We start from the raw sequence: 26,508 nt of genomic DNA on the forward strand, positions 1-26,508 counted from the left end.
TTTAAAATAAATGTCTTTCTCTTATTGACAAGGCACGGAGGTAGGAATGTCACGAGTTGGGTGAAAGACCCCACTTCTGACATTTGTCAGGACCACACTTAAGACAACTTAGCTAGAAAAGCAATAAAGGGCCATATCAGCATGCACTCAATCCCAACGCATATAAAAGCAGTAATCATATCTGCAGCATCTGCAAGTTAATATCTTACAAAATGCAAGAAGTTACATAAAAGAGAGACACCTAATCTACTAATTTACCCGGGATACTGGAGAGTGGAGATACTCATCGAAGACAAGCCACTCGAATCATCTGGTAGTATTTTCTTCTCAATGTGGCTTTATCGATTGGTGGATGATCTGCTCCCTAGTACTTCCTGTAGGCTAACTCCTTTACCACATCTCCAAGGGACCGGTCATTCTTAATACCATGAACCCAATTTGCGTTGATTCTCACCCGCTCCATGCTCTGTTTTAAGGTTCTAGAGATCGAAGGTTTGGTCCGACTCGCAAAAAACTCCTCTACTTCTTCAGCTTTTTCATTAGAGGAAAACTGAAATAAAACAGGATGCTTTTTAGCCAAGTGCACATGCTTTCCAACATAAAATAAACAATAAAAACCAAAGATAACAGGTTTGAGATTGACCGGCGACACAATGGAGCTGATAAAACGAGTAAGTAGAAATCCAGAGCCCCATGTTTTTGAGATGTGATCCCAGTTTTCCTGCACAACCATCAGAATTGAAATAATAAGAAACATTAGAACGGAATTCTAAATTTCTAGCAGGTCATGGCCACAAATGACTCACTTTTATTGTGATGCTTTAATTTGTCATTTCTCTTAACATAGGAACGGAATTCTAACAGGTCACGGTCTACAAATGACTCCCTTTTGTTGTGATGCTTTAATTAGTCATTTCTCTTAACAAAGGAATGGCATTCTAACAGGCCACGGTCAACAAATGAGTCACTTTAGTTGTGACGCTTCAATTTTTTGTTTCTCTTAACATGTGAAACTGGGTACAACACCAAGAACTCAATGCGGTACCATCAATTGTACAACTTCAAGTAACTCGATGCAGAATCCTTCACTAAGTGAGCCATGCAGGGCCTAAAGACCATATTTCTTGCTATATCACATTGAGTAACATTACACGAAGCTCTTGATAGGACAGTGTAATTTCACTGGTTTGTGGAAGTGCAGACTACTTTCAGGACTAAATTGAAATTCACAAGCTTTTTCAAGTGTTGAGCAAAGCAATGACACTCGGTGCTAAGAGTCCTAAGATGTTTCAAACTTTCTTTTTCATTAAAGAGATGTTACAATAGTCCACTTTGCATCTTTTCAAGATGGATTGTACAAGCTTATAAATGCCCTGTGAAGAAGATGAACAACATCAAGCATTACATGATGCATGTGCCAAAAGCTAATTTTTCAATGTTCTCCTGATTTCACTTTTTACTAGTAGGTTTGAGTCCTTTTACACGTTAATGAACATTATAACATAACAACCTACAGCCAGATACGATTTAAGATATTACAAAGAGGGGAAAATACACAACGACAAGAGCTTACCTGAACCCTGATAATCAACAAATGTATTTGATCTATATAGTATATTGGAATAAAAAGGAGCAACAAGTGTGAGATATTAATGTCTTGATTCATGACAAAGGCATCTTTGAATGGGGTAAAACCTATATGGCTGGGAGGCAGGAATAGCTACCTCTTCAGGTATGTGCATAAGGCTCATGCCGTCAAGGGGCAACTCTCCAAGGTTCCATTAAAGTTCAGAAGGGAGCAGATTAATCAGCAAGTGCAGAACAGTCTGAAATTGTAGGAGTGAAAGGGACAGACATTTGGAATGTTATACAAACAAGAAACATGCCCTCCTGATGTCTAATGATTTTCGAATGCATGATACCATGTCAGAAGAAAAATGCGCCTATATCTAGATATCCTGACAATGATGCACACTTGCACATAACGTATTACATGTTGAAAATTTAGTTGTCTCATCTGGACATGTGAAAGTAGGTAAAAGAAACTGAAACAAGTTAAAATATGAAGCATCTTGATACCTGCAGGATGCTGCCATTGATATATAAAGACAGCAAGGAAAAGGTTTTTTATTCTTTCTCAACACAATTTCCAGAAGGTTGCCAATATATACTACATTGCACCTAAGGTTTTCATGTACTTAGCAATAGGCAGGAAGGTTGGATTAGAAGGGATCCTTGTCATTTCCTTTTGGATGTTCGGCAGCCATGTTGCTTAAATTGAGAGCTGGTGAACATGAAAGCAACAGAAGCTGCAGAACACGCAAAAGATTTTTGTGGAACCTTCTCACCATCCATATACCTGAAGAAGGCCTACCATGCCACTTTTTTGGGAACCGACGACTCATAAATACTGAGGGTATGCATCATTGCTTGTTCTATCATCTAGTCTCCTCCATTTGCTTTTCCCATCTTGGGCTCCACCATTTTCAGAAACAGTTAGCATGTTGACAAACTAAAGTTCGACATGTGTGATGCAGGTGAGGAACCATGGCATAATGGAGACCGCACAGAATAGCGATGCTTGTGTAACAGCGAGTTGCACATGAACCAAAAGGGCAGTTTGGGATAAGCACAAAAGTGGGGTTGCTCAAGAGTGGAGTCACACCTCCTGTGTTATAGTCATATTTATAAGTGGGATCTGAACATTAAAGTGATAATCTATAGAATTGTTGCCTTGTCATTGTCAAGTTTTTCCAAAGTATACAAGAAACAATTTTTTGAGGAAAAAATGATATAAAGGATGCCATCGAGATTGAACTAAGAGTAATTTTGATAAAAGGATTTAGGTGCGGGCTAGTCAGGTCAGTACCACCAGTAGTGTACCATTCTAACCAAGAACCAGCACCAAGGATATATATGGGATTTGTCCCACGAAAGACATCCCACATGCCACTTGTCATGATTGAAATTGGTCACGGCTGGCTTGTACCAAAGCCCATTCTGTTGGTGCCAAGGCACAATCCAATCAGGTAATTTATTTTTCAAAAAGAAGAGGAGGGGGTGCAGGAAGAGAGTAAGTTGTGAGAGTGGGAAATGCTCACTTTTCTCATACTGTTTAGGCGGGGGGTTGGAGTGATTGGGAAGACAGAGAGGAGGAGGGGGGGAGCGAAGGGAGCAAGAGAGAGGAGAAAGGAGGGGAAGGAGGGTTTGTCAAGCCTCCCTTCACTGCAACATGGCTTCTTTAAAACCTGGCATATTCAGTAAGTTTGCATCTCCCCCAAGGTTCACAAACTCGATACCAAAACCCATGCCAGTCAACTGGCAGTATGGATCCATACCAGACCGGACCAGCACAAACCGACACAACGGAAAAGCGAACCAAAAGGAGAAAAAGAGAGAAAGAGGTGAGGGGGAGGGGAGCGGAGGGAGAAGGGGGAGGGAAAGAGAGTGTGGCCGGAGGAGACACCGCCAGTGGCCACAAGTGGGCCGCCAGTGTGCTCGGAGGGCCGCCAAAGCTCTGCTTCATCCGTCGATCCTCGATCGAGAGAGAGAAAAAGAGATAGAGAGAGGGGGAGAGAAAGAAAAAGAGGAGAAGCCGCTGAAGAGGCTGTCGGATTGTCACAGACTTATCCGCAGGCATGTCGCAGGGGGTGCCAGCATGGGCGTGGCACAGTGCTGCGAAGGATTTGGCATGGCCAAAATTTGCAATGCTACTTGATCACTTGGAACCTCCGGGGTGAGATTTAGGGGGATGCCTTCCTGGGATAATGAGGGAGTAATGGTTCGCCAAGGAGGGGCATAGTCGTGGCATAATATCGGGGGGCTCGGGACACATAATATTTGGAATGGTGGTGGTCCACCATGATATATGTGGATACTCAAGGATTCCTCTTGGTTTGAGGGGCGTGGAGCTTAGGTCGCGTAACTGACTCCCCCAGACCCGTAGGAAACGGGTCCGCCGTGGCACAGTTGTGTGGGCAATGATGGTGCCACGCCCGAATGGTCTCATATGGAGGTATTCGGGGCAATGTTGGTTGGACGAACTGGCCACATTGTGCGGAGAGGGGATATCTCAAGGTTTTATCCTTGAGGGGTTGTCCAGACTACTCTATGCATTCTTGATCTCTGTAGTGGAGTGAAGAGACGATAGAGGACTAGTTGGACAAGGATATGGCCTACCCAAATAGGCAAATCTCGTGAGCATCGCAAGGTGATGTCTTGCTGGGATCCACGAGAACCGGTCGGTCGTGGAGAACAAGGAAGACTTATGGTATATCGGTCGGATTATGTGCCTTGGAGCTGGGCCAAGGATCAAGGATGTGACCAAGAGGGTCACGCCAAGAAAAGGACGGCTTGATGCATTTATCATCCGATCGAAGATATTTACTTGGAGCAGACTTGGATGTCGATATCATGGTAGTGCTCAATATGCGAGTAGGCTGTGGACCTAGGATGTTAGGTGATATGGTCATGTATCCCCAGGATCGTGATAATGCACAGTGATGGGCGAGCAGGCCATGAATATTGTCAAGCAATATGGCCAGAGATGGAAAGGCATATCAAGGATGCCAGACCGGGATCGTGGCACAAGAGCTTGTGGGGGAAGCTTGGATAGTAGAACCCCAGAGAACTCGGATGTGCGCGATCATCTGTAGCTTCGAGGAGCTGCAGGCACGTCAGCTTGGTAGTTTAGCTGGGCGGCACTAGAGGTGGGTTTGCCCGAGCCTCATGCATAGTAGTGGTATTGCATGGTCATGCTATGTGGATTTGGTATGTGTAGTACTAAAGGGCAGCTTGGTGGGTTACGGATCAGTGACATAGTGGTTATGTCATGGCACGAGGGTATGTCGAGGATCAAGACATCTAGGATGAGCAGTGCTTGGCTTGAGGGGCAAAGCCTTAGAGTTGACACAGGTGTTGAGCTGCGGAGCACTCTTGGGAAGAGTCTATGTTATGGCACGGAGGTGCGCATGAGCATTGCAGTTGATCCGAGAGGTCGGATTGCTTACGGACACTTGAGAGTGTCATCTGTGTTCAGTACAATAGTATTGCAGGCAGAGGCATAGAGGTGCAAGCTTGGCTATGTGGCTGGACTGCTGCGTGCTTATTGTTATGTCCGAGGAAAAGACTAAGAGGGCTGACCTTAGTGTGTGGCATGCTGAGGCACCGCACGAATGTTTAGGTAATAAAACACTCACCCCGCGATAGTTGATATCAGAGCACCAGGTTGGCTAAGTCGATGGTCGACGTTGTGCTTGGTGTTAGCTTTTGGTACGTGTGGTATCAAGTTGCATGTTTTGGTTGCAGATATGGGGATATCCAAAGCAATGAGAATGTGAAGTCTAAGTTCAGAGGAACTGGATGTCTGAGTCCGTTGTGGGTGTCAACGACTCATAGTGGGGGAGTATGTTGCAGGGCAATATGCTCAGTGCTGAATGATAAAGGTTACTCATCAATGGCACTAATGGATGAAAGCCTATGAATGTGAAAGTCTATCAATTTATGGTTGAGGAAAGGAATTCAGGGTGAAGAGTGCTCGTGAATGCTAAAACACTTGGGCTGCATGCAAGAGTTGCAAGGCAGAGCATCTCGAGGAACTAGAATCTTCAAAGAAATAGAGCTGGACAAATAGACTGAGGTACTAGGGTGTATCTACAGTGCAGGAAAAGATGTAGCAACCAAATTTTAAAAGTGCAAGCTGAGATGAGAACTTAAAAAGTCAAGGGACTCAGTTGCACTAAGACATCTCTTGTGTGGATGATTGTGGAGCGGAAGCACTTGAATGGTATAAGATATCAACCAAACTTAATGGAACTGCTCTCAGGGTGAAGGCGTTGGTAAGTCGAGGTACTAGAGGCAAATATTTGGCCGAAGATGTATTCTCGCTACACAGGCATGTGATGTCAGGGTGTACGAGATGAAGCACGAAGGTTGTTTAATGTTGGCTAGGTTGGCTATAAGATGGTCATGCTGTGAGGCATTACAAGGCCCTGATGTCGAGGCAAGTGGGTGTCGATGCACAGGAGTCATTGGAGTAAGGCAGGCCAGCGGGGTAGCCTTGCATTGGCATTACAGACTCGGAGTCAAGACACAAAAGCAGTCGAGTTAGGGATCGCAGGAAACAGCATGGACAAATGATTCTGTAAAGATAAATAATTGGAGCTCAGAGTGAAGACTAGAATGTCTAGGCACTCGAGCAAAGTGGAAAGTAGCCTTGATCGGATATCAAGGTCCCGCTTGATGGCATCTATGGATCTGTGTTGGTATGGGACAACGCAGAGTTATAAAGGCAACTTGTGAGTACTTGGCATCGGTGCAGTATGGTAGGGTCTGAAGTCTTGGTGTTGAATGGAAAAGGTCAGAATTACCACAAGGCTGCAAGGTGGGTACGTTGCAAGACTAGGCGTTTGGTGGTGAGTTGCCAAAGGGGACTCATGTGATGGGCCGCTCCGAGACTTTGATGGACAGGAGTTAAGCCTTGGACACAGTCCAAGGAGTGCCATTTTGTGTTACTGACAACGGATTTTGCTTTGGTGGAGGCAATGGCAGCTCTTAGATTGAGGAAATCAAGAGTAAAACCTTGAAAGAGTTCGAGAAGTGCCCCAAAATTTTAGTTAAGTTGATGGTTAGAGGACTGCAGCAAGCTTATAGAATGCAGTGGCCGCTCTTAGATTGGGGCAATCGAGAGTTAAGCCTTGGAAGAGTTCGAAGAATGCCATGTAATTGAAGGTTGGGAGACCATTGGAGGAAGACAAAAGCAGAGGTTGGTGTTGGTTTTTTGTAGCAGTTTGGTTCTGTGGAATAGTTAGTGTGGTGTGGATGATGGATTCTCAGTGGTGGAGAAAGGATCAAAGACATCAAGACCGTGGATCTCTGACTTGAGGAACCATATTTACAGTGACTGCAATGGAAGTTGGTCGTGATAACTAATGTTCAAGTAGTGGCTTGGACATCGACGAGAACATCGACAGCTTGAGCGGGGGAGAATTGTCACGGGCTTATCCGCAGGCATGTCGCAGGGGGTGCCGGCATAGACGTGGCACAGTGCTGCGAAGGATTTGGTATGGCCAAAATTTGCAATGCTACTCGATCACTTGAAAACCCTGGGGTGAGATTTAGAGGGATACCTTGCTGGAGTAGTGAGGGAGTAATGGTTCGCCAAGGAGCAGCATAGCCGTGGCATGATATCGGGGGGCTCGAGACGCATGATATTTGGAATGGTGGTAGTCCGCCATGATATATGTGGATACTCAAGGATTCCTCTTGGTTTGAGGGGCGCGGAGCTTTGATCGCGTATCCGACTCCTCCAGACCCGTAGGAGACGGGTCCGTCGTGGCACAGTTGTGTGGGTCATGGTGGTGCCACGCCCGAATGGTCTCATGTGGAGGTATTCGGGGCAATGCTGGTTGGACGAGCTGGCCACTATGCGGAGAGGGGATATCTCGAGATTTTATCCTTGGGAGGTTGTCCAGACTACTCTATACATTCTTGATCTCTGTAGTGAAGCAAAGAGGCAATAGAGGACTAGTCGGACAAAGGTGTGGCCTACCCAAATAGGCAAGTCTCATGAGCATCGCAAGATGATGTCTTGCGGGGATCCACGGGAATCGATCGATTGTGGAGAACAAGGCTTATGGTATATCGGTCGGATTATGTGCCTTGGAGCTAGGCCAAGGATCAAGGATGTGACCAATAGGGTCACGCCGAGGAAAGGATAGCTTGATACATTTATCATTCGATCGAAGATATTTACTTGATGGAGCAGACTTGGATGCCGATATCATGGTAGTGCTCAATATGCGAGTAGGCTGTGGACCTAGGATGTTGGGTGATATGATCATATATCCCCAAGATCGTGGTAATGGACAGTGATGGGCAAGCAAACCATGAATATTATCAAGCAATATGGCCAGGGATGGAAAGGCATATCAAAGATGCCAGACCAGGATCGTGGCACAAGAGCTTGTGGGGAAAGCTTGGATAGTAGAACCCCGAAGGACTCGGATGTGTGCGATCATCTGTAGCTTCGAGGAGCTGCAAGGCACGTCAGTTTGATAGTTTAGCTGGACGGCACTAGAGGTGGGTTTGCCTGAGCCTCATGCATAGTAGTGATATTGCATCGTCGTGCTATATGAATTTGGTATGTGTAGTACTGAAGGACAACTTGATGGATTGCGGATCAGTGACACAGTGGTTATGTCATGGCACGAGGGTATGTCAAGGATCAAGACATCTGAGATGAGCAGTGCTTGGCTTGAAGGGCAAAGCCTTAGAGTTGACACAGAGATGTTGAGCTGCGGAGCACTCTTAGAAAGTCTATGTTATGGCACAGAGGTGCGCATGAGCATTGCAGTTGATCCGAGGGGTCAGATTGCTTACGGACACTTAAGGGTGTCATCTGTGTTCAGTACAACAGTGTTGTTAGACAAAGGCGTAGAGGTGCAAGCTTGGCTGTGGCTGGACTGCTGCGTGCTTATTGTTATGTCCGAAGAAAGGACTCAAGAGGGCTGGCCTTAGTGTGTGGCATGCTGAGGCGCCGCACGGATGTTTGGGTAATAAAACACTCACCCCGTGACAGAATGGCGCAATTGCAGCATCCGACGCCACGAGTATGAAACAATTTTTTAAAAACCGCGACTATAATGAAACCGACAATGAATTTGATGGCATTATCGGCTTCACTATTTTTTAGGTTTTTAAAAAAAATTCTCAAACAATGAAGCCGGCAAATCCGTTGCCAACTTCAATATTCATCTTCATTTTTAAAAAAAGTCAATGAGTGAACAAGGACGGTCACCCCTATTCCGTGGACGCAGCTCCATCCGCACGTTTTCCATCGTCTGGTGGCCACAGTGGCCACTCGGCACCCTCCGCCAACCACTCCCTCCGATACGGTCACTCCCCCTCTCTTTCTCGCTCGATTAAGACAAGCCAAGCTACAGAGGCCTCCACAGCACTCCGACGGCCTCAATGAGCTACCGTCGGCCTCCGACAGTGTCATATCGTCTCTCCCTCCCCTCCTTTCTCTTCCTCTCTTTCCTTCTCTTTCTCTCCCTCCTTCGGTGTGCCATTTTCCTCGGCCAAATCGTTCTGGTTTGCCATCGAGACGGCTTGGAATACCCTGAACCATCCGGTTCGAGACGATTCCTTATTCCGTGGTCTCCCCAATTTTGCCAGTAATTTGGCCAAAGAATTAAAAGGGTAAATCATGCTAAAGTAATTTCAATTTGGCATACGTTGTAGGGCAGGCATCACCCGACAATGCATCCATTTTTTATTTTTAATATACATGTTATTTTTATATAACTATATTTTTTGAGTTAAATGAATTATATTTTTGATATTTTTAATATTAATGAAACCATGGTTACTGGTACCAAAACTGACACCATACAACCCATCATTGACTCAAAAAAATATGTTTTAGGATATTAAACCTATAAAAATTCACTAAAGCTTCATTTAAGATAGTTTCAAAGAAAATGGAAAAAACAAAAAAGTCCTGATACAACACCTTGACACTAGACCATCTCAAGAGTCAGGACTGCACCATCCTGCTACTATATGGCCCATACAATTCCAAGTAATCTTAGAATGGGACTCGTTACCGGTATAGAAGCAATTGACTTGAGAAACAAGTGGATGTGGGAGCACAAGCAAGTATAACACCTTAGCTAAAAGACTTTAACATCATAACCTTGTGTTTAGTTGGGGTCATAAGAGGATGGATGGATAATGTTGGAAGGATAGATGACCTCCATCCACGGTTTCATGAAAAAGTTGCAAGATGGACGAAAAATGAGGGGTTGTCCATCCACTCTGGTCCACCAATTTGCATCCTTCCAAAATTGAAAGGATGCAAGAAAAAATGGATGGTACATTGATGAATGAATTTTTGTATTGACAAGATTATCCTCATCAATTTTTTTACTAAACTATAATATTTATTCATTTTTTCATTGATATTATTTGTATATATTTTTATATGTACTATTAATCAGATACTATTAAATTTTATTACTAATTATTTTAATTTTAGTACATAATTTCTATAATTATAATTAAATAATTAGAATTAGCTTCTATTTTTATTTACTATTTTTAATTAATTATTTGTATAATATTAATTAACTATTTATATTAAATTATAAATTAATTAGCTATTTATATAATTATTGTATACGATTAATTTATAAAATCATGTATTAAATTAAATTAAATATTTATATAATTTTTTATATAATTGTATATTATAAATATTATAAGTTTATATATTGTTTACTTCTTTAGTATAAATAAGCATTATAAATTGATAATAGTAATACTTTTATTAAAGGGTAGTCTAGTAAAAATGTTACACAAATATCTCCCATCCTCCCTTTCATTCCTCCTATACTAAACAAAGAAGAGAATTATTTCTATCCATCTTTTCATCATATTTCACCAAACATATAATAAAACAATAGATAGAATTTCATTCCTCCTGTACCAAACAGAGAAAAAAATTATTTCTGTCCATCTTTCCATATTTTACCAAACATATAAAAGGATGGATGAAAGATCCATCTATCCTCTCCTCCATCCATCCTTTCTTTAATCCATCCTTCGTACCAAACAAAGGATAAGTCTAAAATATGAGAATGGAGATGTTTTAGTCATAAAGGGTATCCTAAGACGACACCATAGATATAAATATTTAATTTCAAGCACCTATAAGTAGTTCGCATTAATTATTGCACAGTATAGAAAGATAATCTGCTGAACCATTTTGTACTTCTTTGGTGTTGGTAAAATCATTTGCTCTCCATTTTAAGTTTAGGCAAGTGAACAACTTACGGAAACTGAATCAGATTTCAAAGTCCAGAACCAATAAGGTTACATAACTGTTAGCTTGTAGGTAGATGAATGCAACATGTATAGACATCCCAGTATAGCATTTTAGGTCTCGCAATGTTGCACCGAACCACTCTCTATTTGTTTGGCCACTAATTCTAGGCGACTGAACAACTTGCAGAGACTGAATCAGATTCCATAGTCCAGAACCAATAAGCAGAAGTGTTAGCTTCTTGTAGGTAGATGAGTGCAACATGTCTAGACATCCCAGTATAGCATTTCCAGTATTGAAAGAAATGTTGTACTGAAATTGTTCAGGACAGATGAATGGCAAAAATCATACCTTTAACCATATCCATGCAGTATCACGTCCTTCCCTACTAATTCCAGCAAGTCCATATAACACATCCTGATTCCGAACCTAAATAAATGTAAAATAAAGTAAGCTACTTTAGTAAATAAATCAAGGCATATCTAGGAAAAGGAAATATACAGCTAGACATGAAAAACAATGAGTTACCTCAGAAGAAAGGAAAAAGTTCAGAGCATCACGAACAACAGCAGGATCAGGACAAGATGCCAAGGCACCTAAAGACCAGGGAAAAGAAGCCTTTCAATAACAGATCTAGCACAATTACTTTTCTTAACCCTCAGCCAACAGCAATTTCAACATACTTAGTACACGAACTTTCTCCTGGCTTAGATCTGCCTCTCTGTAAACCTTCAGAAGATATTCATATCCTGATTTGTTTGAACTGTTTACAGTCTGCATTATAGCAACGTATGCAGCCTACAAAGCAATTTAATTATGCAATATCAGTAAGAATAGACAAGTGGAGTTAATTGAATATTTACTTTACTTTTACATAGCAACCTTTCTTATATCTGGGGGAAGGAGTAAAGTGTTTCTGTCATCCAAGAAGGCATGAAAACGCCTTGCTGCTTCATTTAGAGTAAGATCATGTCCAAATTCAGCAAGAGCAGTCAGCAGCTCCCCTCTCAACATTGCATCCAGGTGATTTTCACCATCCTTTGGATCCCAACCTAACTTTCTGTAAAGAAATTCTGTAAGGATACTAATCAAGAATGAACACTGGAGGACCACCAACGCCACAATACTTTACAAACATGGGACTTAACAGTGATTATAATTACAACGAAATAATTGATAGCAACATAAATTTGAAAATACAGATTTGCGCCCAACAATTTGAACATTAACTCAAGCCACTGTATAATGTCTAAACTATGACATACAGTGACATGCACAGTTTAAAGTACAAATATGCATCATATCGGAACTTATGGAATGCATCATGATGTAGAGCTTTCTGATGGGGATTGGGCAAGGTATCATAGCAATGTATCATCTAAACACATGTGAATAATTTATATCTGTAGATTCAGAAAGCACCAAAACTACTACTTTCACCCAATGGTTCATCTGGAAACCCCAACCCCCCCATATTTACATACATGCAATGCATAGCAGATACATACATATGAATGCAACATATTGTAACAATGTATCATATGAATGCATGTGAATTATTTATATCTGTAAACTCAAAAAGCACACCGCTACTTTCACCCAAAGGTTCATCCAAAAACCCTAACCCCCCAGACTACATAGTGCTATAATCTTAACTCAATGAGAAGATTATAAAAAATTAAATATGGTTGAGCATGAAAACCTTTTATTCACCGTTCCTCTCTTCCAAACTCTTTACCTAGACCCTCACCAGAAAACAAAAAATAAAAAATATAACATATAACACCTTGCCAACAGTCTAACTCAACTGTTTGGTGGTATCCCAGATTTCCAACAATAATTAGATACTCGGCACAGCAGATCGTATTTTGTCCCCCACCCTACATGATGCTATAATCTTAACTCAATGAGAAGATCATAAAAAATTAAGTATGGTTGAGCATGGAAACCTTTTATTCGCCCTTCCTATCTTCCGAACTCTTTACCTAGACCCTCACCAGAAAACAAAAAGATAATAGAACATATAACACCTTGCCAATAGTCTAACTATACAGTTTGGTGGTATCCCAGATTTCCAACAATAATTAGATACTCGGCACAGTAGACTGGTGTCTGAAAATTTCCAGTCAACCTTATTCTATAATGAAATGATCAGTATTTTGTCTACAATTGCAGCATGTCCTTTAACGGGCCAAGTGTCAACAGTTCAACTGATGTAACCATATCACTTCATTTTTGCAGTGCCCAGGAGAATTATGGAAGAGTGAGAATTTCCCATCTAGAGTTCTACTACTCATGTAACCAATAGGACCTCATATAGATCCACGTATTCTTCTTGCAAGAAAAAGAAACACTCAATTTAAAGCATTTCACCAGATGGTCACTAGAAAGGGGGTCACAGAAAAACAAGATCTGAAACTTACTTGCACATTTCTAAGTTAAATTCTTCATACAAGTCATCAACTGACAAACAGAAATTCTCAAATAGAATATCCAATTTTTAATTATTATTTTGTAGAAGTTTATATGATGCAATCAAATTGTCACATCAAAATTGTACAAACTGACAATTTTTTTCTGAAGATTTATCTGGACTCAAAGATGTTGCCTACTTCGATAAAAGATCGACTCCAAAATTTTCACCACTAAAAATAGTTACATAAAAGAAATACCTTTATGGGTAGAGTGCCCATTTCGGGAACTAGCAATCTATTCATGTGCAATGCATGTTAAGAAATTACTTAGATGCGCCAACAAAATATAATAGAAAATAATTTAAATCTATGATACATTAGTGAAAAAAGGAACCCCTTGCTTCTTTCCCACTTGATATGCTTGGAAACATAATTATGATCTTTTTAAGTGATTTCATTAGACTTCATTGCAATTTCCTTTTATGATTTTTTTTCTTTTTCTATTGTAAATAGATAGTTTTTATGGTTTTGAATCCAGTTAATTTTGAGAAAAAAAATATTGACAGGACAAGCATCTTTTACATTACATGTAAAATATATATTTATATATATATATCTGTGTGTGTGTGTGTGTGTGTGTGTGTGTGTGTGTGTGAGAGAGAGAGAGAGAGAGAGAAATTTGCAGAGAAAAGGCCATAAAACAAGCAAGCTCCTCAAATCCTGTAAACATAACTTCCTTTCTATCATTTGAACCCCCCAAGGAAAATTTAGACCCTAGCTTTACTAAATACTCTTGAAATTTATTGCATGCATTCATGAAAATTGCATCTTTTTTTGTTTAATTATTATCTTATCAACCATCATCCATCAAAGCCTTCTGCAATGCACACATTTAGAAGTTCATTCTTTCTAGTCTTATGCACATAACCACCTAAAGATTCTTCTATCTATTATATGCTACCCATATTACATGCATCACCTTCAACAGAAAAAAATACTTGAATCAGCGCTTTTGGATCCAACCCTGCATTGAAATGTTGATGTGTCTATTCATAACATTGGTCTGACTAGCAACTTGAATATATAATGTGCCACAACAATTTGTTGTACATGGGAGATGTTTACATCAGTCTACAATAAGCCGTTTTACATCATAAAAAATGGCACTATACATGGGTCAAAGTAGCCATTATTTGACATGATCACTGATCAAAATTTGAATTATCACTATTTACGCTTAAAAAATACATGTACTTAAACACGATATCTAGAATTAAATTAAAAAATTATTTTTGATGCTGTTATATGACTATTTTTGCTACTTTAAGAAATATCTTTATAGTGGTCATTGTAAAAGTACTAAAAACTTAAGTTATCAAAATCATTGTCCCAGGTGACTTTTTGCCCGTCATTTTATTATCAGGATAACCTCATCAGTGAAAGCATGACTTGTATCAATTTTAAAAAAAAATTAAAAAAAAAAGCATCATATGATAAATTCTGAATTTAGTGTGCATCAGCAGAATAAACTAGCAGCATACATCTTAAGGTCTTCAGTGCCAGAAAAGAGCTTACTCTGCAGAAAACTGGAGAAGATTTATCAAGAACTTTTTTATGTCATCCAACAATTCTGGAATGGCATCATATGCCATGCTCACGATCTTGTAACTTATCTGTTCATAAAAAATCGTAGTAGTAATACATGAACGTGCAAGTAATTAAAATAAAAGGTTTAAAATATGGAGAAAAACGCACTGTTATTATTTGTGACACCACAGTGTATTCATACTCTTCTCGGTAAGCAGCCATTAAGGAGAACAATGATGACAATGTCTGCTTGCAAGCCATGCACAGGGAAAAAGAATCATCCAGAATACCTATAAAAAAAATTACCAAAATAATCGTAATGAACACCATAGGGAACAAGAGAAAGTAACATTGAAAGATTTTCATATTACCAAATCGATCTGTTGCAGACAGTTGATTGGCCTCTATCGCATATCTAAGTCTCTCTGCAAGTTCATCATCATATTTCACCCTATAGAAACCTGTTTGGTCAACATTAAATTTGATCCAAAGACATCCACCTTTCCCTTGATTTCCTTTAGCCAACAAGCTAGTGGTATCAACAGATGAATCAACAAGTTCTTCCATATCCAACTTGTCATATTTTGTTTTTAGAAGAAACTTTTTCTGAGCTGTATATGAACCACAGCATAGAGTTACAGGAATAATCCATTGGCCATCCCCTGAGGATCCACTTGACAAAAACTGAGACTGCAATTTTGGAGAAAAAATTGTTAAAAAGCAAAAAAAAAAAAAGAAAAGAAAAGAAAAAAGGAAAAACTACTCCGATCAACTTACAGCAAACTACAGTCCTCGATGTGTTAAAGCAAACAGTACAATTGCCAACCGCTTTACACATAACGGATACAGTAGTTTCTCCATGTACATATTGTGAATAAGACTGCTATTTGTCAGAGATTATATGCAACCACAACTAGAGTACTAGTTATATTTGTTCATTTCCCAATATTAGTTGATTTGATACACTATTGCAACTTTACAGCTGATGTTGCCTCGAGTTTGATGATGTCAGAGCCATATCATTTTCTCAGGCATTGTGGGATCTAATATGCAAGACACATTTATCCTCAACCAGTTTACCATTATATTATACCACTGCACTGTGCCCTATGTAATGGTAAATATTAGGTCAGTGTCCCATAAGAAGTCACTGAGGTCCGTTAACTCATTGGCAGTCGGCCACTAGATGGTTATATTCTGTCTGATTTATTACTTTTTACTTTGGAAAAATAGAGGAATTCAGATCTGAAGCTTGATGGACCAAAGACACCTATAAAATTCTCTTACCTATGGTCCTCGATTTTATAGGAAAGCAACACGATGGCATTTTTGTTGTCAACATATCAACATTATAGAAATAATGTGTTGTCATTTTCTCCATATGGAAACACCTTCTTACCCTCCTTCCCACAGCTCTAACTCAACCTCCCATGAAAGCTCACAGTAAATGATTACCATAACAATGATTATAAGGAAGAAGTCTCATCTCAACTATCTGTAGGCAGTATAAAGCTCCTCTTCAGCCATTCACTTTTACAAAAGGCTACATCCATGGTAAATTTTAGCTGTTTAAATCCTTCCTCAACCTCCATCCATTTGTATTTGTTATCATTTGACAGGCAGCAAAATTTATACTTTCTTTGCTTATATACCATTCTGTTAAGGGGCTCATTGATTTTCATTTATTTTGTTAGTAATACTCTTGTAGATAAGGTTAGGATTATCTGGAATCAATTTTAAGTGCAGTGAAACAGTAGCATACTATAGGCACAACTTGTTGCACATACATGCACCATAGGAATGCAAATACTTCAGCTAATTCTCATGATATGAATCCCCAAAAGTTAGCTCAAGGTTTGAATATGCAATTATAATTAGATCTGTAATTTTAATAATGCAACAAATGATGGTTTGAACTGTCATTTTGTCATGTGATAGGCCTCAGATAAAAAGAGCTGTAATCATTTTCTATATGGCAAAATACAATCTCTTGAATAGAATGGTCTGACTAAAATTGTAAAACAGGTGTTTGGGTTGTTGTTACTCCATACAAGGCCAGGCTTTGACTGTGAGTTGATTACATTATGCTGGCTTTCATACTCCTATGTGGTAGGTGCTTGTGTTAGTTGTCACATCATTCACTAAAAGATCCACTTTAGGTCATGGAGATAGTTTTTTTTCTGCTGTTCTGCTCTCTTTAGCTTAAAAGTTTGATCTCATTCAGATTTTATGGCCTTTGGAGGTCAAATACTTGTTTAGATTTACATCAAGCTGCTTTAGGCCTTCTCTTTAGCTAATTCTCTGTCACAATTTTGAGATACTCTCCTCACCTATAACCTCTGCAGATTTTTTTTTGTTGGCACATGTTGAAATCATCTCAATCAATTATTAGCCACTTGAATCAAATTCTGTAACCCCAAAGCATCCTTAAAACCTACTTGTTACTAATCCTATCATGTATGGATATGCATATTTTTTTTTATTTCTTCAATGTCACATGCAGGTGCAAAATAAAGAACAACACAGATGTAATTGTTGATTTTTTTTTTTTTTTAAAATAATCAACAAGAAAAGCAAGCGCTAGTGCACATTTTAAGTAGAGTTTCAGTATTGTGCCATAAATAGAACCAGTATTAATAAATGTGATGATATAAGAACCCAAAATACAATACTTTCAGCTTGTTGTGAATATGACATCATAAATTTGCAGTACCATGTATCATCAACAAACCTGCTCAAACTCCAACTTGCCATCTTTGACATTCACAGAGACAACAGGATAACCTTTCTGCTTTGTCCACGAATCCATTAACATCTTTACTGGTTCACCTGATTCGTTCTCAAGAACAGCCCATAGGTCTTCAGTCTTCGCGTTGGAACAAGCAAATTTTTTTATATACGAAGCCAATGATCTCTATAAAAATAGTTGCATTCTGTTAATAGTACTCAAAACTAGAAATGTAAGCATGCCAGAGTTTATAATATTGAATTGTGTGGCGAGCTAAGAAAAGAAAATCATGGATACATGCAATTTTCTGGTTAATGAACTAATTAACCAATATTCAGTCATCAGGGCAAGGTAACAAATAGTTACATTTTCAAAATCACTAAATTATTGCTAATAGATAAGCTCAAAAGACTAAAAACAATCAGCAAAACCACTGTAATGAACTATCATACTGTCTATGTCTTATGTACTATTTGTATATCCTATTAGCCACAAGTTAGTGATATTTCGGCTCTGTTATACTCGGAGAAGGTAGTAATCTCCCAATTTGCAAAAATGCAGCTATGAAGCATTTACATAAGGTTTGTATCAAAAAAAGTTCTTTTATGATGAGAGTTACCAAGACTATAATCAGAACTCTGTTACAAAAACCAATGACTTGTCAAAAGGATTTGCCTTTGAAGGTAAAATTCACCGTTATGATGTATTCCGAAGATCCATCTGGACCAGAATGAAAAATTGGCAATGATTATGTGGTACATTTAAAGTAAATAAATTTGTCTTGGGGAAAAATCATCAAGTTATAGAGACTCAGCTCACATTCAACTAGGGTTTAAAATCTCACTGGAAATCGATATCTTATGTTCAACCGGGATATTAAAATCCCATTTCTTCTAGCATGCATTTTGCTAATAATCAAGATTATCCTATCAAGGTATACAATCATACCATTGCTAGTATTTTTTTTTTCTTGTACTTCCCTTTCAATCTGATAACTTAGGATGGGCCTCTGAGTGCTGATCACATTTTCCCAACTTCTGATGGGCCCAAGGAACATAGCAAACTAACAAGCTAACTATGTTTTTTTGTGAGAATCTATGATATAGGTGGTGTGTTTTCACTCTAAAATCAACCAAAGAAGATCAGTTAGCATGCTCATTGATGATGAAGTGATGCCAAATTAGAAAAGGCAAAGAAATCAAATACATGGGACGAACCTCTGAAAACCAAAAATATAAAATTATATTGCATTTATCCACAGGCAAGTTGGTTATTAGCAATCTTGAAATCATATGATTGGAGGCGGAGTAGCTATCAAACAAAGATAACATAAGTTTTTTAATGCTTCATTAGTAGTTGTCCCAATATACATTGTGCCGATCAGGAAAATGCAAAGTAACAACTCAATGACTAAAATCAACAACCATTCACTTCTAACTCACTATTAGCAGGTAGGCTAAAATCTTGCAAGTGCAGAGCTACAAAAACTCAACAAGTAAGAATACATGAAAAAAAAAGTAAAAAAACCAAATGCCAAACCTGAAAACAGTCAGCACCAAGGTAACTTTGCAACATTCGAATAACAGATGCCCCCTTTTTGTAGCTTATTGCATCAAAAATTTCATCAATCTCACTAGCATGATTTATATCTACCTGAAACAAGATATGCACAGCTTAATATTCAAATTCACAAACAAAAAGATCCATATGTAGCATAAGTAAATCTTATAGTCTTACCCAAACTTCAAAATTGTGATTTAATAGAAGACTGAAAAATTTGTAGCATCAATTAACAGTTCAAGCTGTCAACTGACGATATGGCTGGTGTAATTGATGTTGCTAGATGATTTTTATGATGATTCAGGAAAAAAATCTTTATATTACTTTGAAAGAGTAATGAGATTGTTAAGCCTTTTATAATTTTCAATAGAAACAAGGCGGAAGACTTCATCCATTCAAGTAAGCAGAATAACTGATAACTTACCACGTGAAGTCCATTTTAGTCAATTATTCAAGTTCTAGTGTCCTAAGCTTGCAAGTTACAAGTAGGCTATTCAAAATTCTCATGCACATCTTAGCCAAATCACAAGCATAGACTCGTACAAATCGATCTCAATGTAAAGCATGTACTATATCCTGCCTGTCAAAATCATGGACTAAAGTAACAACTATTATAAAATAATAATCACTGTTGTAACAGTTTCACAGGGTCCCTATTTATGTACATGTACATAATGGATAGTTAAGTGACAACAGTTGTTTAGCCACAATTCTATTAAAATGACAGCAATCAGGTGGTAATAACAGAATTGTCTAACTGTTCCTCTTTTCATCCAACTTAATATTTTAATTTCAATTCCTGTATCAGTTCTAGAAGTAATATTTAATCCAGTAAATACAAACATAATCTAATAATGCTGTTCTTTAAATTACCAATTATTATTTTCCATTATGACAGCTAACATTGACTTTTAACAGCCATTGCTTGATCAAAAAAAATCCAGCCACAGACTTGACTGGCAAACAACCTGGGGTCAGGTGCCACCTTCTCCAAGTTTGGGGAGTAAGGACTATTTGAGGGAGGGCTAACCCTTGTTGTGTAGCTCATTTCCTTTCAGCCCATCTTTAAAAAAAAAAAAAAAAAAAAGCTTTGACTGGCAAACGACAGCTGTTCTTCGGTTATGATGCCAAAAAGGTTTTGGAAGGGGGCATGATAGACTATCTTGACCAAAAATCTATCATTAGGGGATATTAGTGCTATTCAATTATCTTGACCAAAAGAGATCAATATCATATACTGAAGGTATAAAAGAGGAAAAGTTGGGAAAGTCATCAAAGAGAGACAACTTAATGAGCAATGAGCAATGGAATTTCTAACATGTCACTATGCAGTGCAATCTAAGTCTCTGATGGTAAATTTGGCCAGTCACTAAGACTAGGCATAATTATGGTGCAGGAAAAAGATGATTGACCTTGTCCTTGAACTGATATTATTGTTTCATCTTGTCATCCAAAAGCTTACTAACAAATTGACAAACCTTGACCCCATCCAGCCATCATATGACATTTCAAACCTCTTTTGTATAGCAGGTAAACTTGATGTTAACCATTCACTCTTTTTATTTAGTCCCAACATTGATACATCCCATCTACGACTATTTTAATCTAAACCTTTTAACAGTTTAACCCCAACATGTCACGACCTAATCATGAGTCAAGTCCAAATGTGAGATCCTTGTTACCCAATCCTCTATTTGGTACGAAGGATGGATTGGAGGAAGGAAGGATAAAAGGGAAAGGATGGATGAGAGAGAGGATGGATCTCCTCTCTCGAGATCCATCCAATCCACCCTCTTATACATTTGATGAAACATTGAAAGATAGATGAAAATGATTCCCTCCTCTGTTTGGTATAAAAGGAATGAAAGAGAGAATGGATGATTTTTAGATGACATTTTTACTAAACTAAACATTTAATAAAAAATTTATTATTATCAACTTATATCACTTATTTTACACTAGAGAAATACAACAATATATAAACTTATCATCTTTATAATTTATAATTATATCAAAATTATATAAATATTTATTTTTATTTAATTTAATTAAATACATGATTTTATAAATTAATGTCATATAAACTAATTTTTTATATATTAATTATATAAATAACTAATTAATTTATAATTTAATTTAAATAGTTAATTAATTTTATACAAATAGTTAACTAAAAATAGGAAATGTAAATAGAAAAATAGAATGCAATTCTAATATAATATAATCTAATCTAATATATATATATATATATATCCAATTTAATATATATTAAAATGGAGACTTCTATGTTGGTATAGCCTCCATTTGAAAGTGCATTTACATTTACACCACATTTATGGTATATGCTTTGGAATGGCAAATAGTATTATATTAAATATTAAATAGTATTTGGAAATGCATTTATGCCACATTTTTAGCTGGTATATCTTTGAAACATTTATACATAGTATATCCATTCAATAAATGTCTAATAAATACAACGGTTATTTTTTTATATAGATGCATTTATGATATGGGATAAATATGAAAGAGATCTCTTCGCTTATTAATTCTCAGATTCTAAGAGGAAAAAAGTCCAAAATTTGATAGAATTTTTGGGGATTTAAAACTCTTAAAAAAAAGATTGATATCAGATTTGCTTTGAACTCTTAGAATATAAAAATTTTTTGGGGCACCTAGTATGCGCATGGCCGCATGCATAAACTTTGTTTATTTATCATGTTGCATCAATAATAGGATTGTAAAACACATATGGAAGGAAAAATCCAAGTTTTGGTAGAATTGTTAGGGATTTAAAATATTAAAATATATATCACTTTGCTAAAATTTGAAAGCAAACAAAATGTGTCATGCGCACGTGGGAAATAAATATAGGGTGCCTCTTGATGAAGTTTGGGATAAGTTAAGCCAATGTCATTGATGATGACTATTAGACTTTGTATTAGGCTTTCCAATCCTAATAATTATCGCTTTCCTTTTCAAATTGCTATGCTTGGATTATGGGACAATCCTTCTTAGTGATGGTGTTCTACGTAACACTTTGGTGTAGGCATAACCTTGATCCATACAGGTGGTTAAAGATGTGAATGGATTAGCTAATTATCAGACTCGAAGATTGTGGGTCGATGCAAGTGGTTAGATTAGGTGTCAGTCTCACCAAGCCTGAGAATTTAAGTTGAAGCTTGATCCAATCAATTTGGATCCTATCAAGTTGAATTTATAGTTTTTTCTAGCTGCTATCAAATGAAATTAGGTTGACAATCATCTCAAACACAAATTTCAATATATCTGTACATAAATCATAATAAACATATATACATTGAGCCACTTAAATTTGAATATATTCTATGTTTATCTGAAAACATACATTCTAGATTCTATGCCGCTTCTTGGATGATACTAGAGTGAAAACATTAAAATATTAGAATCATTCCTTTTACTAATCATTGTTTTGTTCAAGTTTGATACTAATCATTCTTTTTATATTAATAAAAATAAGTCTATTCTTTTTTATTAAACTTAATAAAGTTATTTATTAATAAAATAAATATTTTATATATTTATAAAGATATATTACTTTCTAAATAATTATATAATTGATAAAAATAATATTTTAAAAATGATATATTTTTTAAAATAAGGAACGTATCCCACACATTGTGTGGCTTTATGCTAGTTATTTACTTATAATTATGAAAATTATGTACTAAAATTAAAATAATTAGTAAAAAAACTTAATAGTATAGGATAAATAGTATAGATAAAATAAAAATACATATAAATAAAATGAATGAAAAACTGCAAAAGTGTTATAGTTTTTTCAATATTTAAGGAGGGATAATGTTGTCTATGCAAAAATCCACCCCTTATATGCTCCATCCATCCTTCCTTACATCCTCCCAATTTGAAAAAATGCAAACTGGTAGAGCTGGGTGGCTTAGCAATCCCTTCTTTTCATCCATCATCCCTAAAGCTTTTTGAACCAAACAATAGATAAAGACCATCCATCTTTCTAACCCCATCCATCCTTCCTCTCATGACCCCAACCAGACACAAGGTAAGAAAATCAAGAATTACCATTTTTCATTTATTTTTTATTATATAAAAATATATTAAGAGGGTTAGTTGCCCTAGGCTCTTTAGCTGCATCAAGAAAATCGGTAGTTGGCATAAAAAAAAAAATATCACCTCAATAGGATGTGATTCAGCAAGTGCATCCAACCTAAGGCCCATTGTAGTCTCATCAAGGAATTGTGTCCAAATTTTCCATTCGGGAAATAATGAATCTGCTGCTAAATAGCTGACCTGTAACACAATAGTAATTGGAAAAAAGGGGGAAAAAATGAAGTGTAAGCATTCCACACAAGAACAAATACCTAATAAATGACAAGATAAAAATTGATTTAATTACCCATGTTGCAAACCCCTCATTAAGCCATAGATGAGTCCACCATTCCATTGTCACAAGATTTCCAAACCATTGGTGAGCCAATTCATGTGCAACAACTACTGCCACCTGAGCATAACAAAATCACAATGCAGGTAAACTATTTTGTACAAATGTGACAAAAAGCATGTGGTTGAATGTCTCCAAGTCCAAACTAAAACTGAAAACCTCCAACATAAAAAAGAATATGCAAGATCTAGTTCCTTATGATCATAAAGTTGAAAAGTCAATGACCACACACAGCAATCAAACTATAGCAAGGAGGGAAGAAAGTTATATCTCAGCAAGTGAAGATCACCCGTTGTTTATTTGCAGCGGCAGAGTGGCGGGCATCATATAGCAAAGCTGACTCCCGATATGTGACCAAACCATAGTTCTCCATAGCACCAGCAGCAAAATCAGGAATAGCAACCATATCCAATTTGGGAAGTGAGTAAGGTACAGCAAAGTATCTGAGTAATAATAAGTTACATGTGATCACCAATCATGGCCAACTACAATGCAGCTGATTCAACGCAATTATCATAAGAAATTCAGATAGCATCTACATTCTAAAAGGACCCATCAGACAACTTGTGAGAAAACAAGAATCAATAGAAAGTGCATCACAACTCATGACTAGGAAAATTGAAATGGAACCAAATAAATAGATTTAACAACATCTGATATAAAATGAATAAAATTACTTTTTGTATAGATCCAGTGTCTTCACAGCAACATCCAAAGCAAACTTTCCTTGGTTACTCTTACCAACCTGACAGTATACACGAACCTTAATACCTGGAAAGATGCAATAAATCAAACAAGGTCAATAAAGGTTTTACAAATTCAAATGCCTAAAGTTTACAAGGATTCATACCATCAGGTGTGAAGTCTTCTAAGTAATCAAACAAACCGACAACAACAGCCACCAAATAAGTGGACATAATCGGTGATTCCTGAAAAGAGAGAGTCTTGACAGGCCCATCAACTTTTTCTTCAATGACCGGCATATTTGACAATGCCACCAGCTCAGAGGGTACTTCCAGTGTTATTTTGAATGTAGCCTAGGCAAGATGATTTAGTAAAATAAAATGGTAGCAAGTTCTAATCAAAACAAACAGAGGGAGACAAAAATAAATAAACAAAAAGTAGTGGAGGAGTTAAATATATAATGATAACTACATTAAACAAGCAACATCCCATATATGTGTGATCGCATGAACTAATTCTATTCTAATTTTCCTTCAGCATGGTTGGAGCCATGCTTTTCAAGAAACAAAGCAAGAAAAAAGGAGTGCAGGAAAAAACGCAAAAGGTAAATGCTAAAGGTTTCTATTAGGAAGCATACTTAGAAATCATGTAAGCACACAAGCTTTAGCTCAATAGATAAGTTACATGGAGTTCAGCCATAATATTAATACTTTTTTGTTGATTTACCGAAATGCCTGTTTGTTGAGCATAATCTCTGCAACCAAAAAGGTAACTCTCCCTAATGCGAAGTAGCCCTTAGGTTACATGGCATATTTCTGTGTCCAAAGTTGTTTTGGCTTTATAAGTTTAGCCCCAAGCTGAGAACTAGTCATAATTCATTTTTAGAACCATAATGGATTAAACCCTGATCTAAAAATTCAAACACAAATAGCCGAAAAAGATTTGTCAATTAGGATATGGTTATTGTTTAATGGCAGAAACGCAGTTCACAAATAAAATCCACCAGTTATAACTTGTATATTGGTGTTCAAGAGCCAAGACAAGTTTTCTGATGAGTTAAAAAAATAAAAAATAAAAAAATATTAAATGGGCAAAAAAATTTCAGATCCTTACAAATACAGCTACATAAGCTGAACATGAGTTAAAATTTGCAAACTTACACAATATGATCATCCCAAAGCCACTTATCTCAGTTTACAACAACTTCTGCAAACAGCTTTTAAAACAGGTATACATAGATTTCTTTGGAAATGCATACAGGTCTTGAGTAGAGGTTTCCTAGCATCTAAAACTACTTCCCTTACACAAACCTGGAACTTAGGCCCCAAGTATTTCATAAGAAATTCTCTATTTCTCGTCTCAGAAAAGAAAAGAAAATACAAGAAGGAAAAGACTAGAGAGAACTGAATCTTGAATTTGTTTTCTTTGCAAGCAGCGTATCAAGAAACTTTGCATAATAAATTGAATAAAAGAACGTCTCACCAAAAGAAAATTAAAAAGATTGATTAATGAGTGACCAAACCTTATGGGCAGGTTCATCCCAACATGGAAAACAGCGCCTGGCGTCAGCAGGCTCAAACTGAGTCACCGCCATGTTCTTCTTCTCCCCATTATGCTCGTAAGTACTGTCAAACAGATCGATGTAACCAAAGAAAAGAAAAGGAAAAAGAAATAAAGGAAACCTTAACAAACGAGAAGGTAAGAGAATGAAAGTAACCAAATTACCTTCTATAGAACCCCTTCATCTTATCGTTTAGGGTTCCTTCAAAACCGATTCCAAAAACAGCCTCTCCCACGGGAAGAACCTCGTCAAATTTAAACACCAAGATCTCGTCTTCTTCCACCGGAACGATCTCCGAGGGCCGTAGTTCCTGAAACGACCCAGGGTTTTAGAAATCCAAGAAGTCCAAAAAAAAAGAAAAAGGAAAGGAGGCAAAATTTCTTTGAAGCGATTCAAGAAAGATTCTTCAAAGCGACGCAATACCTTCGACAAGCTTTGATTCTTGAACCAGACGGAGTCGTCCTTGACGGTGAGCTCGGCGGCATTGAGGACCAAGAACTTGGTAGCTGCAACGACGTCGATCGTGATCTGGACGCCTCCCACGAACTTGCAGGAGGAGAGGTCGGGCTTGAGGAAGAGATCGTATCTCTTGGGGATGGCGAACTTGGGAAGCCTCGGCTGGCCTTTGAACTGTTCGACATTCGGTTCCTCCGCCATCTCGCTCCTATTTGCTGGGTGGTAACAAGAGAAGCG

At 37.6% G+C, this 26,508-nt stretch overlaps 1 protein-coding gene across 1 annotated transcript; it reads right to left on the reverse strand.

Moving 5' to 3' along the window:
* Window positions 1–26,508, reverse strand: LOC105040383 (aminopeptidase M1). Its single transcript, XM_010916873.3, has 19 exons — window positions 26,239–26,508; window positions 25,980–26,125; window positions 25,777–25,879; window positions 24,421–24,607; window positions 24,248–24,341; window positions 23,860–24,013; window positions 23,526–23,630; window positions 23,303–23,419; window positions 19,094–19,207; window positions 17,558–17,740; window positions 15,198–15,516; window positions 14,995–15,116; window positions 14,815–14,912; window positions 11,708–11,885; window positions 11,509–11,623; window positions 11,354–11,421; window positions 11,177–11,254; window positions 644–721; window positions 1–550 (listed from the first exon to the last, which is right to left on the reverse strand). The coding sequence occupies exons 1-19, from the start codon at window positions 26,470–26,472 to the stop codon at window positions 365–367; spliced, it is 2,679 nt and encodes an 892-aa protein (XP_010915175.1). The 5' UTR covers window positions 26,473–26,508; the 3' UTR covers window positions 1–364.

This window comes from Elaeis guineensis, chromosome 3, assembly GCF_000442705.2.
Source record: "Elaeis guineensis isolate ETL-2024a chromosome 3, EG11, whole genome shotgun sequence".
Lineage (NCBI taxonomy): Eukaryota > Viridiplantae > Streptophyta > Magnoliopsida > Arecales > Arecaceae > Elaeis > Elaeis guineensis.

Coding starts and splice junctions, on each gene's coding strand:
- LOC105040383 (XM_010916873.3), bottom strand. CDS start 26,472: ATGGCGGAGGAACCGAATGTCGAACAGTTCAAAGGCCAGCCGAGGCTT. Junction 23,420..23,525: donor ATGAGGGGTTTGCAACATGG/GTAATTAAATCA, acceptor ATTGTGTTACAG/GTCAGCTATTTAGCAGCAGA. Junction 14,913..14,994: donor TGGTGTCACAAATAATAACA/GTGCGTTTTTCT, acceptor TTTTATGAACAG/ATAAGTTACAAGATCGTGAG.